We start from the raw sequence: 13848 nt of genomic DNA on the forward strand, positions 1-13848 counted from the left end.
GGTCAGGAGTTCCCAAGTGCTTGGGGCCAGAGATCCTTGAGATCATGAGAAACTGTGGCTTTAGACCAAGGAACGGGGTGCCTGAGTCCTGTTAAGGGATGGGGAGAAAGGGCCTCGTCCTACAGACTCCTTGGGGATGCCAGTGGCAGGTTCCTGGGAGCTCTTTGTAAGGATCCCTAGGGCAGAAAAAGACAGCCTGGATACCCTCTGGTAAGAATCAGAGTGAATTTGAATTTGCCATCACCCGAACATCTTTGTGTATTATGTCACTGTCCCAGATAAGGAATTTATCAGAGTAATCAGAGCCAAAAAAAGATAAGACAGTCCTGAGCTTTGAACATGTGGTATACACACACACACACACACACACACACACACACTATACAGGATAGTGATTTTTATTTTTTATTTTATTAAAAGTTTGTCTGTCTGTTTGTTTGTTTATTTATTTTGAGAGCGAGAGAGAGAAAATCCCAAGTAGGCTCTGTCAGTGCACAGCCTGACACGGGGCTTGAACCCATGAGCCGTGAGATCATGACCTGAGCCAAAACCACGAGTCGGACCCCAACTGATTAAGCCACCCAGATGCCCCATGGGCTAGTGGTTTTGAAACTGTGTCCCCTGTATTTTGTTCCTTAGAAGTACCCCAGGAGGGGAGGTACTTGACTGAGCCCCATTCCAAGTCCCTCATTCTTTTTTTTTTTTTTTTTTTTATAATGTTTATTTGTGTGAGAGAGACAGAGACAGAGCACAAGCAGGGGAGGGGCAGAGAGGGAAACACAATCTGAAGCTGGCTCCAGGCTCCGAGCTGCCAGCACAGAGCCTGATGTGGGCCTTGAACCCACAAACTGTGAGATCATGACCTGAACCGAAGCCGGACGCTTAACCGACTGAGCCACCCAGGCCCCGCTCCAAGTCCCTCATTCTGATTCAACCAGAGCAGTTTGGTTTTTCATCTTTTTTTGCGTTTGGGATTCCGGGTAAGATTTAATTTGTAAAGAAGCTTACTACATGTAAACAACACCATGGAGATGCAATCAGCAAAATCCAAAATATGGAAGACAGTATAGAATACACAACTTGGTTTCTTCAACAAATAAACTTCAAGAAAAAAAAGGGAGGTAGAACCTATGAAATAAAAGACATTTAAGAGCCATATCAACCAAGTCCAACATGTGGACCTTGCTTTAGATTAAATCGATGTATTACATAGTTGGGAAAATATTAACACTGACTGGATATTTGATGATATTAAGGAGTTATTTATTTATTTTTAGTTGTGATAATGATATTATGGTTATGTTAACAAACTCCTGGGGCACCTGGCTGGCTTGTCAGTGAAGCATGCAACTCTTGATCTTGAGGTTGTGGATTCAAGCCCCATGTTGGGTATAGAGATTCCTTTAAATACAATCTTAAAAATTTTTTTAATATTTTATTTATTTTTGAGAGAGAGAGAGAGAGAGAGAGAGAGAGAGAGAGAAAGTGAGCATGAGCAGGGGAGGGGCAGAGAGAGAGAGGGAGACACAGAATCTGAAACAGGCTTCAGGCTCCAAGCTGTCAGCACAGAGCCCGACATGGGGCTCGAGCCCATGAACTGTGAGATCATGATCTGAGCTGAAGTCAGATGCTTAATGGACTAAGCCACCCAGGTGCCCCCAAAACAAAATCTTTAAAAACAAAAACCAAACTCCTTTTAGAGATGAGTACTGAAAAAATCTATGGATTAAATGATATGATGTCGGGGCGCCTGGGTGGCTCAGTCGGTTGAGCGTCCGACTTTGGCTCACGTCATGATCTCACAGTTCGTGGGTTCGAGCCCCACATCAGGCTCTGTGCTGACCGCTTGCTCAGGGCCTGGAGCCTGCTTCAGATTCTGTGTCTCCTTCTCTCTCTCTGCCCCTCCCCCGCTCACGCTTTGTCTCACTGTTTCTCAAAAATAAATAAATGTAAAAAAAAATTTTTTTAAATGACATGATATCATGTGTTTGGAAATCATCCAGTACAGAAGTTGTAGTGGGAGAAGTGGGTGGAGGGCATAGATAAATAAGATTATGTTGATAATTATTGAAGTTTAGTGACAGACGCATAGGGGCTTGTTGTATTATTCTTTCTCCCTTTTTACATGTTTGAATATTTCCACACTCACAAAAAAGCTTTAAAAAAAAGTCAAAGGAGACTACATAAATAAGATTTGGAATTATAACCTTATTTTTTCAAGTCACAGATGTATCAAGATATAATTCAAACACCAGACAAGTCACCAATTTAAACCGTATAATTCAGTGGTTTTTAGTATATTCGCAGAATTGTACAACTATCACCCAATCAAATTTAGAAGCTTTTCATCACCCCCAATCACCACCTCGTATCAACTCCCATCACCTCCCATCACCACCTGGTATCACTCATCACCCCCCATCACCCCCTCAATCACCCCCCATCACCACCTCATATCACCCCCTATCATCCCCATCACCCCCATCACTACTTCATATCACCCCCAATCACCGTGTCACCCCCCTGTCACCACCTCATATCACCCTCAATCACCTCCTCATATTATCTCCATCACCCCCATCACTCCTCATGTCACCCCCCATCACCCCCATCACCACCTCATATCAACGCCCACCATCCCCAATCTCCTCCTTGTATTACCCCCCATCATCCCCATCACCACCTTGTATCCATTAGCAGTCACTCCCCATTCCCCCAATCCTGACAGCCCCAGGCAGCTGCTCACCTATTTTCTGTTTCTTTGGTCCATCTATTTTGGACATTTCACACAAATGGAATCAGACAATATGTGGTCTTTTGCACCTGGCTTCTTCCACGTTAGGATAAGGTTTTCAAGTGTAACCTTGTTTTAAAATTTTCTGGTCTTGATAGGAAAGAACCACCTTGTAAGTTTATTACTCTGGCTATGGATTTTTACATGAAGACACTCGGAAGAGGTTTAAACAAACTTAGGGGAAGGAATCTAACTGCTGGAAAGAAAGAAAGAAAGAAAGAAAGAAAGAAAGAAAGAAAGAAAGAAAGAAAAAGAAAGATGAAGGAAGGAAGGAAGGAAAGGAAGGAAGGAGGAAGGAAGGAAGGAAGGAAGGAAGACTAAAGACCCTTTCTCCAGTCCAAATCACTCACATTACATTTAAAGAAACAGGGGCCCAGAGAGGAAGTGACTTACGCAAATGTCCTAACAGCTTGTTAAGGGCAGAGCAGGGTCCAAAACCCAGACCTGCTGAACTTTGGCTCCATCCTCTGTTCATGTTGCCACGCTGCCTTCTGACCTAACACACACACACACACACACACACACACACACACACACGTCACTTTTCCCACCACAGCTCATAACCAAGTGACCCACAAAATATCTTCATACACATCTTGAGAATCCACCACAATGGCGGCTGCTTGGTCTCACAGCTCAGGCTTTCCGCTGCCATACCCTGACATGCAGTCAGTCACCCAGGGAAGAATCAGTGTTAGCGCCAGCTCCCGGAGTTTCTCTCTCAGAGGAGCTCAAGAATAGCAATCTTGTTAGAAGCCAGAGAAAGCTGTTTGCATGGCAGGAACAGTTTTTACTTACACTGAATGGCTCTTTGGAGTGGCTGGTGGAGAGGGTATATAGCGGGGAGGCTGGTAGAGAACATGGAGAGAGAGGGCTAAAGCCTTTGGGACTACCATTGGAGGGAACCAAGTTAAGGGTTAAGACGATGTATAGGAACCCCACGGAGGCCTCCAGGGCTGAGTCCAGATGAGCCTGACGGTGGGGAAGAGGAAGAAAAGGTCAGGTTGAGGGAAAGGACTCCAGGTTGAGGCAGTCTGGGATCTTACAGCTGTTCCTGGAACTCTCCCAAACCGTACTTATGAGCAGTTCAGAGAAGCTGTCAGGTGGCCGAAAAGGGCAAGAAGAGGACACAATCTACAGACGGATTATCTGAGGGCTGAGCATGAGGTCTCAGGGAAAAAATTCCAGAGTTCCTGGGAGAGGAGGCTATGGTGGCACCTAGGTAACTCTTACTACTCTGGAGATTCCTTTAGGTGATCCTTGGCCCCTGGAAGGGGGAGCCCTAGGAGATGGGTAGAGGACAGTGCAGGCCTTAGCCCCAGAGCCCTCAGACAAATAATTTGGGCCTGGATGGCACAGGATTTGATGAGGGGCACACTGGGTAGGCTGCCTTCTCAAAATACCATCCATCCCCTGTCTATAGTGAGCACTGGGGATTTCGCTCTTAGAAATCTGTCCCTTTGGGTCTGGGAAGTGTTTTTAAACATCCTTTAGAACAGGGAAAATAATCCTGGGTTGGGCACCAATGAAGGTAAAGCTCAGACAGAACAAGATCCAGGCATGCTCCAGAGGTGCTGAGCTTGACAAGGGTAAGAGACCTAAAGATAAACTCTGGGGTGCCCTCATTTTTGCCCAAGATCAGCTTTTCTCCAAACCCTGATCCCCAGAAGGTCTTCTTTAGGCCATCTTGGTTCCTGAATGATCAGTGGGCAGTTTGAGCTGTGCATACCCCATGGTCCTGTCTAGCGAGGGGCAGGGCCCAGAGGCAGTCATTAGCTCATCACAACCTTGGGTTGCCCTCCAGCCTGCTGATCCAAAGTCCCAGGCCCAGTCTTCCAGTCTGAACTTTAACCAGGTGACACACAGCATGTCGGCATTAGTAAGTGTCAACCTAGAACTGGACCTGTGCCTGATTCATCCAGGAAGCTGAACCCAGGCGGCAGAACAAACACCCTTAAGCAGCTCCTGCCTGGCATGGGGTGAGAGGTTATCTGCCCCAACAGACAGAGACTTTGTTTGCTTTAGTCTCCTCTTTCTCATCCCCACTTGCCAGACTCCCTCATTCCTTTCTCTCTGTCCATCTCTGGGTCAGGAACTGTGTGGTTTTTTTCCAGATCATGCAAGAAGATCTATCTATCTATCTATCTATCTATCTATCTATCTATTTATTTGAAGGTGATTCTAGACTTGGGCATTGAAAGGGGTACAGCAGGAGCTGATAAAGAAGTATAGCAGGAGCCTCTGGGAGAGGAAGCCAGAAGTGGTTTGGACTGGTATTAGATGGAACAAAGAGATCAGAGATCTGGGGGGCCACCGTCCCACCCCCTACCCCGGGTGCCACCTGTCTATAGTTGGGGCAGATCCTGCTTTTCTCTTGGGACAATGCCAGCCTGACCTCATTTTCTGCCTTCATGGCCAGTTTGCTTTTGACACTAATTGATGGACACTCAAGACCATTAATTTTGCTTCACGTCCCCTCCCCCTTCCTAATACAAATGCAAACAGCGTGGGAATCCCCTTGCAGAGGAAGCAACGGTGCAGCTTTAAGGGAAAGGGAAGGGAAGAAGAGGGCACTGACTCAGATTTCCCCACCATTGGCTGCTGGAGGGGATCCCACCTCAGGGATTGGCCTTGACAGAGCCCGCCTCCTCTTGCGATTGGCCCAGCCTGGGAGATATAAGGTGGCTGTGCCGGCCTCGTTTCCATTCGGAGAGCGGCGAGGAAGCCGGCCGGGTGTTTGTGCTGAGAGGCCCCTGGCGCAACCCTCTCCTCTCTGAATCGGAGTCCAAGTCCCGCGGAGGCTACGGTCATGAAGGAGAGACGGCCCCCCCAGCCAGTCGTGGCCAGATGTAAGCTGGTTCTGGTGGGGGATGTGCAGTGCGGGAAGACAGCGATGTTACAGGTGTTAGCGAAGGACTGCTATCCCGAGGTGAGCTGCCCGCCTGCTGGCCAGCGTTTCTCCTTGCCCGCCTTTCTTCCCCGCGGCCAGGCTCCCACCTGCCCGGGGGAGCTAGCCGCCCGCCGCTTACGCCACCCCAGCCTGCTCCATCCTCAGGCGCCCGGCCGGAGGACCGCGCTGCCTTAGCTTCCCCTGAGACCTGTTCCACTTCTGCCGCCGCGCTGGCTGGCCCCTCCTCACCTCTTCACCCACAGGCCCCGATCAGATGCCTTCCTACCTCCCTTCGACCTGGAGTCGGCTCGCTCGGGAGAGGGAACTGGAGGCATTTCAGAGTCTGGGGTTTCTCCTTGACGTAATACCTGCCGGTCTCCTCATCCCATCCTCAAAGGTTCTGCGAGCATGTCCGCAGGCGGGCTTCGGCTGCCCTGCTGGTCCGAGGGGCTTGTGGGAGAAGATACAGAGCTCGAATTGGCTTGTGTCTCTGAAATTGGGAGACAGACAAGTCTGGAGCTGTGAGAAATCTGTGTGTCTGCCTCCCTGACCATGTGGGATATGGGGGGCTTGTCCCTGGCTGGAAGTCATTCAGCTTTCTTTCTTCCATGGAGCAAAGTGCCTGTGCCTCTACGCTCCTCTCCTTCCGGACCCATGTGGTCCCTCCTGCCCCAGGTATCCCCCCTCCCCGCCCCTTATCCCCTGCCACTTTAGTGTCTCACTAGGGTGAGTGGCTTCTTGTGTAGCCAGCACTGATCAGAGGCTTATGAGGGTAGGGGCACCCAGGGTGTGACTGGTTCCTCTCTTTTCACAGACATATGTGCCCACCGTGTTTGAGAATTACACAGCCTGCTTGGAGACAGAGGAACAGAGGGTGGAGCTCAGTCTCTGGGACACCTCAGGTAAGACTGCCAACCCTAAATGCCCCCTTCCCACCTCCACTGGTCTGCTACAGCTGCTCTCTTAGGAAATTGTTTCCCTCTTTGGTGGGGAGAAGGAGTATGTATGATACTGGCCAGGAAACTGACAGAAGGGGACCTGAAGATTGCTTGGTTGGCTGGTCCAGGGGTGCAGAGTGGATGAGCCCCAGAAGCCACTTCTCTGGGTCTAGCTCCTTCCTTCAGAGGGCCGGGATGGCGAGATGAATGAACCTTGACTACACCTGGGGTGTTGTCAGATAGGGCTTCTCCATTTCCACTCCCTGTTCTCTACCCCTACCCCCCCCCGACCACCCCCCCCCCCCCCGCCCCCACTGCCTTTACTGCCCCAGAGCAAAGCCAAATGAGAGACAGGAGTCAGTGCTGCTGGAGGCAGTGGTGGTTGAGGCCGGGAGACAAGCCTGCTTTGGGGGAATATTGCTCCTGACTCAGTTTTCTCTCCTGCATTCCATCTTGGGTCACTGCTGTCCGCCTGCCGCAGCTCCGTTCCACTTGTCATACTGCTGCGGCTCAGGGATGAAGCGATGCATCATCGATGTTTTGGAGGGTGGGGGAGATGGTTTTAATATGGGGCACAGTCAGGTTGTAGATAGTGGCAGGGAGGAGGGGTGGCTGTGACAGTCCCCCCCCGCCCCCGCCCCCATACTGGGCTGAGGTAGAAGATGCCCAGTCTTTCTGGAATATAGAAAACAATATTTTTCAGCCTCCCAACCCTAACCCCTCGGTGCTAGGCTGTCCTTTGCTTTGATTCTGATCCCTGCTCATTATCTCCTTTACCCCAATTCTTTTTTAATAGACTGGGCTCAGAGTCCTAATTAAGGACTAAAAGCCAGGAATAACAGAAAGAAAATAAAATCCACTCTCTAAAAATGGATATTCAGGCTGAGTTTAAAGAGGAACTGTGTAAGCCACTAGGGCTTTCCTGTTACATATAATAAATATGCCATCCTACTCCTCAAAGAGCTGTTGTTCCCATGATCCAGTTTTGAGGTCTGAAAAGATTGGGGGTAGGGGACGGGTAAACAGAAAATGAGATCTCCTCATGCCTCCCCCCCTCCCCAAAACAGAGCAAGACAAAAATTCCTCCACCTGGTATGCTTTCCTCCGTTGCAGCACCAGGGGTTGGGAGGCAGGGTTCTGGTTATCGTGGACTGTGCTATGCTGGCTGGATCCGACTAGAATGCAGCTTGGCTACGTGATATATGGGATTTCGTCTGCTGTCCCCTGTCCACCTCTCAGTCTTCACAGAATTTCACTGCGGCTCATCTCTTTTTACTACCACTGCCCCCAAATGCTCCCCCCCCCCCCCCGGTGGAATGCAGCTCTTGAATCCCAGTCCGGATAATGGCAAGTCAGCAAAGTGGTGTCAGTTCCCTGTGTCACATGCCCACCCTCCAATTTCAGAAAGGATGCAGGCTATCAGTCATCCTCAAACTCCTTTCTTCAAATTAGGTGCCCACAAAGAAGGAGGAAGCGGTAGGGGTGTGTGCGATGGGCCCTCCTAACCGAGGGGCCAGGGTCGAACCTGTTCCCGTTACTCACTTGCTGGTTTTAGGGGAGGGGGGTTGCCTGGAGCCAGAATGGAGGCCTCCTCCCCTCCCCTCCCCCTTCCCCACTGCTGCAGTGCTCCCTTTGCTCGGTGCTGCGGTGCTAAGACCCCACCTCAGACCAGGGATGGGGGCAGATTGCTGAAGGGCCACAGTTATTGCAACTCCTCTTTACTCTTTTTTTTTTTTTTTTTTAAACGACCAACCCCCTACCCCAGCTTGGATTCCCCCCAGTTTCCATGGCGATTGTGGTGCAGGGAGAGGGGCTGCTTGCTATTCTGAGCACGGATTGTCTGAGTTCCAAATCTGCTACTGTTCCTTCCCCAGGGTGGAGGGGGGCAGGCTGAGCCCCTAGCATTCTCCCATACTGGACCACCTGGGTCTGCAATGCCTGCTGCCCTCCCAGTGAAGGACCCTTCCTCGAGCCTCTAAATCCCTAGCCTTTGGTGCTACTGTCTTTGAAACTGCCTCCCTGAGATCTTGGGGGATAGGGGCTGCAGCTTTTTGCAGGGAGGAGTAGGGCAATGAATTCATGATATTCTTCCTCTCCTGCCAGCCTCCTAGAGTTCTGACCCCATGGCAAAGAAGCAGGGCAGCCAGTTATGTAACAGGCAGGTTTGTTTTTCCTTTGGGGAGACCCTGGAGCAGAAGCAAGGAGCAGACGTAGGGCAGCAGGCAGACTCTAAAAAAGAGACCTTACACAAGCCCTGGTCTCTGCAGGGGTGGGAGTATCCTCCTCTGGGATTCAGAAAAATGGTAGACCTTAAATTAAGTGCCCTGTAGGAGATCCAAATTCTATTCTACCCACCCCTCCTCCCTTTTATTTCCCTCTTTCCCCTTTTCAGGGCTAAGGAAATGATTTTTTTTTGTACTGCTTTCTGGCAGGTGGTCAGGTCCCAAGCTTCTAGGCTGTAGCATGTTCCCCTGGGAGATGGGTGGGGCCAACTAACCTAAGGGCCAAGAATGGTATTCCCGGGTCTCTCTGGGCCTAAGCCTGTAGGGAAGGGGAAATGTCACCATCAGCTCTTTCTCCTCCATACCAGGATCTCCCTACTATGACAACGTCCGTCCACTCTGCTATAGCGACTCAGATGCAGTATTACTATGCTTTGATATCAGCCGACCGGAGACAGTGGATAGTGCACTCAAGAAGGTAAGTCTGGATAACTGCAATCTCTAACTCAGCTTGAGAACAAGAAAGAATCTTGGGGACCTCGTTGTCCAATCCCCTCTTCTGGAGCAGGAAGAAACTGAGGCCAGGGAAGGAAGAGATTTTCCCGAAACCATAACCATTTGCTACAGCTCTGGGACTGGAACCCAGATCTCTCCCCACTCTGCCTCCTGGCTTTGCCATATCCTATACTGCTCTGCCAAGGCCCAGCAAGGGAGGGTGGTATTAAAGACTCAGGAGGTGAAGGACTGAGAGTCAGAACCTTTCAGTGATAGGGTTTGAGGGTTGGAGGTGGGGTCTTTTGGAGGCAGTGTCTATAGACCTTGATCCCAGGCCCAGTGGGACTGGGCAAGGCAGGGAGGTGTGAGCAGAAATGCTGGTAGGAAACACCTGGTTTGGGTGGCAGAGTCTGCCCATACCGAAGCGTCTCAGAATACCCTGTGGGACTACTTCCCAGGATACTTTGGGATTATTTCCTTTTCTTGGGAAGAGACTGGTTGGTTTCCTCCCGATCCCTCCTGGCTTTCTGGTCTCGTGAAGCTCTTTGACTGGGTTGAGGGGCCAGATCCAGGCCCCAGATGCTTGGCAGAAAGTGGGAGGAGATTCTGCCCCTGTGAACCGGGCTGTTGAATGAGGGGACAGGCTCTTGGGTCAGCACTCCTGTGGCCCCAAAGGCCTCACAGGAAGATGATGTAATTAGTGCATTGGTGATGCTGTGACTCAGGGAGGGCTGGGCTGCCGATAAGCTGGATGGTGTGTGTGATGTTGCCAACTGGGTTTCTGCAGGTTAGCCACTGACTCTTCCTTCCTCCTTCCCCCTTCCCTTCTTACATGGCTCTTCAGTGGAGGACAGAAATCCTGGACTATTGTCCTAGCACCCGCGTTTTGCTTATTGGCTGCAAGACAGACCTGCGAACAGACCTGAGCACACTGATGGAGCTGTCCCACCAGAAACAGGCACCTATCTCCTACGAGCAGGTGTGTGTGTGTGTGTGTGTGTGTGTGTGTGTGTGTGTGTGTGTCTATGAGCATGCATGTGTTAAAGGTGGGGTGGAGAAAGCTATAGGCGAAGGACTTGAAATATAGCCCTTGCTCAAACTCTCTCTGCGGCAAGGGAGATTGGTATCCTGGGGGGCCATCTGTAATCAGCAGATCAGTCACCTAAATAGAGGTGGCAGGTAACTACTTACCCCGATTTATGCTATAGGTTGGCAGATGAGTCATTCCTGTGTGTACTAGTATTTCTCAGATTTTTTTTTTTGTTGACCACCTACATTAGAATCACTAGAGGTGCCTGTTAGAATTCCCGACAACATACCTATAGAGTCACTCTGGGAGAAAGATACAGAAACTGTGTTTTGGGAGCACCTGCCTGGCTCGGTCAGTGGAGCATTTGACTTTTTTTTTTTTTTTTTTTTTTTGTATTTTATTTATTTTTGATAGACAGAGGGAGACAGAGCACAAGTGGGGGAGGGGCAGAGGAAGAAGGAGACACAGAATCCGAAGCAGGCACCAGGCTCCGAGCTGTCAGCACAGAGCCCGACACGGGGCTCGAACTCACAAACTGCGAGATCATGACCTGAGTGGAAGTCGGACGCTTAACCGACTGAGCCACCCAGGCACCCCAGCACGCGCCTCTTGATCTCAAGGTTGTGGGTTCAAGCCCCACGTTGGGTGTAGAGATTACTTAAAAAAAAAAAATCTTAAAAAAGAAGAAATTGCGTTTTTAATGATATTCCTGGATATTTTCTTTTCTAAGTTTATTTTATTTATTTTGAGAGAGAGAGAGAGAGGAGGGTAGGGACAGAGGGAGGGAGGGAGGGAGAGAGAGAGAGAGAGAGAGAGAGAGAGAGAGAGAGAATCACAAGCAGGCTCTGCACAGAGCCTGAAACAGGGCTTGATCTCATGAGCCATGAAATCATGACCTGAGCAAAGATCAAGAGTCGGAGACTTAACTGACTGAGCCGCCCAGTCGCCCCTGGATAATTTCTTTTGCACTTGGGAACACAGGACCATTTCTTTCAAACCAGTGGTTCACATTAGAATCATCTGGGGAGCTCTTAAAAATATCAATGCCGGGATGCCTGGGTGGCTCAGTCGGTTAAGCGGCCGACTTCGGCTCAGGTCACGATCTCGAGGTCCGTGAGTTCGAGCCCCGCGTCGGGCTCTGTGCTGACAGCTCAGAGCCTGGAGCCTGTTTCAGATTCTGTGTCTCCCTCTCTCTGACCCTCCCCTGTTCATGCTCTGTCTCTCCCTGTCTCAAAAATAAATAAAACGTTAAAAAATATATATATATTTAAAAAAACATATCAATGCCTAGGCGCTACCGCAAGATTTACTTGGTCTGGTATCCATATGGTTTTAAAAGTGTTACAGGTACCTGTGGAAAATAATCAGCAGAGGGTGGTGATGGGAGACTGGCTGTTGGGTCCCATCCGGAGGAGCCCTGGGGAGTACCACTAAGCACAGAAGGCAGGGTTTCAGAGCCATTTTGGACGATTGCATTCATGACCTCACCCCCTCTGCAGGGCTGTGCAATAGCCAAGCAGCTGGGTGCAGAAATCTACCTGGAAGGCTCGGCTTTTACCTCAGAAAAGAGTATCCACAGCATCTTCCGGACAGCGTCCATGGTGTGTCTGAACAAGCCCAGCCCAGTGCCCCCCAAGAGCCCTGTCCGAAGCCTCTCCAAGCGACTGCTTCACCTCCCCAGTCGTTCCGAACTCATCTCTTCTACCTTCAAGAAGGAAAAGGCCAAAAGCTGTTCCATTATGTGAAGTGGGGGTTGGAGAGGGGAGGCAACCTCCCACTTCCTCCCTTGGGTTGCAGAGGCACGGGGAGAGGGAGGACGGGACAATTTAGGACACTGGACACGAGTTTTTCAGACAGCCACGGTGAGGGCTTGGAAGGAGACAGGAATGGGACGAGGAAAGAGCCAGGCCCGGCTTGAGGACCTGACACTGAGAAAGAACCATCACACCCCAAGCCAGGCACTAGGTTGTGGTGGGGGCGGCTGCCCCAGTGTCCCCTGCTCCAGAGGAAGGAAAGGTGTGGGGGTGTGGGGGGCATGCTGGCCTCATGAGCTTGGGGGCCTATAGGAGCCTCACCTTCAGCATCATGCCTCTTCCACAGCGCTTCCATGCGGGCCAGGGGATGGGAGGGGTCCCTGAGCCCTTCCCGTCCCCTCTGAGGAGGCCGCAGAGGAGTGGAGCGGGGAAGCCAAGAGGCAGCTCCCTTGGGAGCTGAGCCCAGGTGCTTCATAACTGAAATGAGAAGGGCAGGAGCTGGTCAGAGCCAATGAGAAGGAAACCTCATCTTTGCATAGCCCATGCCTCATGGAGAGGTGACATCATACATTCATATGCTTCTCACCTAAGTCCCCAGGGTCCAGGGGAGAAGCCCCAGACCCCCTTCTCTTGCAGTGTGGGGGTGGTGGTGCTGCAGGGGGCAGGGCTGGGTGGGGGTCACCAGACTTTTTCTGCCCTTAGGGCAGTACAGCTGGCATTTGTTTTATAGACTCTTGTCTTTGGAATTGGGGGGAGGGGGGAGTGTTTCAATCTGTTATATGTTCTGTGTTTAAAGAAGAAAACCTATTTATTAATGAAAAATATAACACATATAAAGAAGCTGGCTCCGTTTTCTTTGTTTCTTTCTCTGTTCCCCTTTGTTTGGTCTTTGATACCGAGGAAGGAGTTATCCTGCGGCCCTTTCTGTGGTTGCAGAGTGACTGGCTCCGCTGTTCCCTGGCATTTCCAACAAGGATCTCCTTTCCCCCCAAAGCACTACCTGACCCAAACCTTACCCAAGTCCAATAAGCTTATGAAGATCTCCTTAGCCCTAGGGCAGGGTTTCTCCACCTTGGAACTAATGACACTTTTTTTTTTTTAATGTTTATTTTGAGAGAGAGAGAGCAGGGAGGTGCAGAGAGAGGGAGAGAGAATTCCAATCTCCATGCCATTAGTGCAGAGCCCGATGCAGGGCTCGAACCCACAAACCGTGAGTTCATGACCTGAGCTGAAACCAAGAGTCAGACGTTTAACTGACTGAGCCACCCAGGCACCCTAGAACTAATGACATTTAAATTTTTTTTTAACATTTATTCATTTTTGAGAGACAGGGCATGAGCGGGGGAGGGGGAGAAAGAGAGAGAGAGAAAGAGAGACAGAGAGAGAGAGAGAGAGAGAGAGAGAGAGAATCAAAACAGGCTCCAGGCTCTGAGCTGTCAGCACAGAGCCTGATGCAGGGCTCGAACCGCCGAATCATGAGATCACGACCTGAGCTGAAGTCAGATGCTCAACTGACAGCCACCCAGGTGCCCTGGAACTAATGACATTTTAGACTAGATAATACTTTGATGCTGGGGCCTGTCTCATGCATCGAAGGATGTTTAGCAGCATCCCTGGCCTCCACCTGCTAGAAGGCAGTAGGACCTTGCCCTCCCCCACCTCCTGCCCCACCCTCCCCCACTTAGTTTTCACAACCAAAAGTGTCTCCAGATATTGCTAAGTGGC

At 50.3% G+C, this 13848-nt stretch overlaps 1 protein-coding gene across 1 annotated transcript; it reads left to right on the forward strand.

Annotated features, from left to right (window-relative positions):
- The first annotated feature begins 5481 nt into the window (after nt 1-5481).
- Nucleotides 5482-12963, forward strand: RND1 (Rho family GTPase 1). Its single transcript, XM_019419212.2, has 5 exons — nt 5482-5723; nt 6499-6586; nt 9213-9322; nt 10184-10318; nt 11869-12963. The coding sequence occupies exons 1-5, from the start codon at nt 5604-5606 to the stop codon at nt 12112-12114; spliced, it is 699 nt and encodes a 232-aa protein (XP_019274757.1). The 5' UTR covers nt 5482-5603; the 3' UTR covers nt 12115-12963.
- The last annotated feature ends 885 nt before the right edge of the window (nt 12964-13848 follow it).

Source organism: Panthera pardus, unplaced genomic scaffold (genome assembly GCF_024362965.1).
Source record: "Panthera pardus isolate Hobbes unplaced genomic scaffold, ASM2436296v1 HiC_scaffold_6, whole genome shotgun sequence".
In the NCBI taxonomy this organism is placed as follows: domain Eukaryota; kingdom Metazoa; phylum Chordata; class Mammalia; order Carnivora; family Felidae; genus Panthera; species Panthera pardus.

Excerpts from the sequence above, each read along its gene's own strand:
- RND1 (XM_019419212.2), top strand. The coding sequence starts at position 5,604 with ATGAAGGAGAGACGGCCCCCCCAGCCAGTCGTGGCCAGATGTAAGCTG. Across the intron at positions 5,724-6,498 it reads CGAAGGACTGCTATCCCGAG|ACATATGTGCCCACCGTGTT; the intron begins GTGAGCTGCCCG and ends CTCTTTTCACAG. Across the intron at positions 9,323-10,183 it reads TGGATAGTGCACTCAAGAAG|TGGAGGACAGAAATCCTGGA; the intron begins GTAAGTCTGGAT and ends ATGGCTCTTCAG.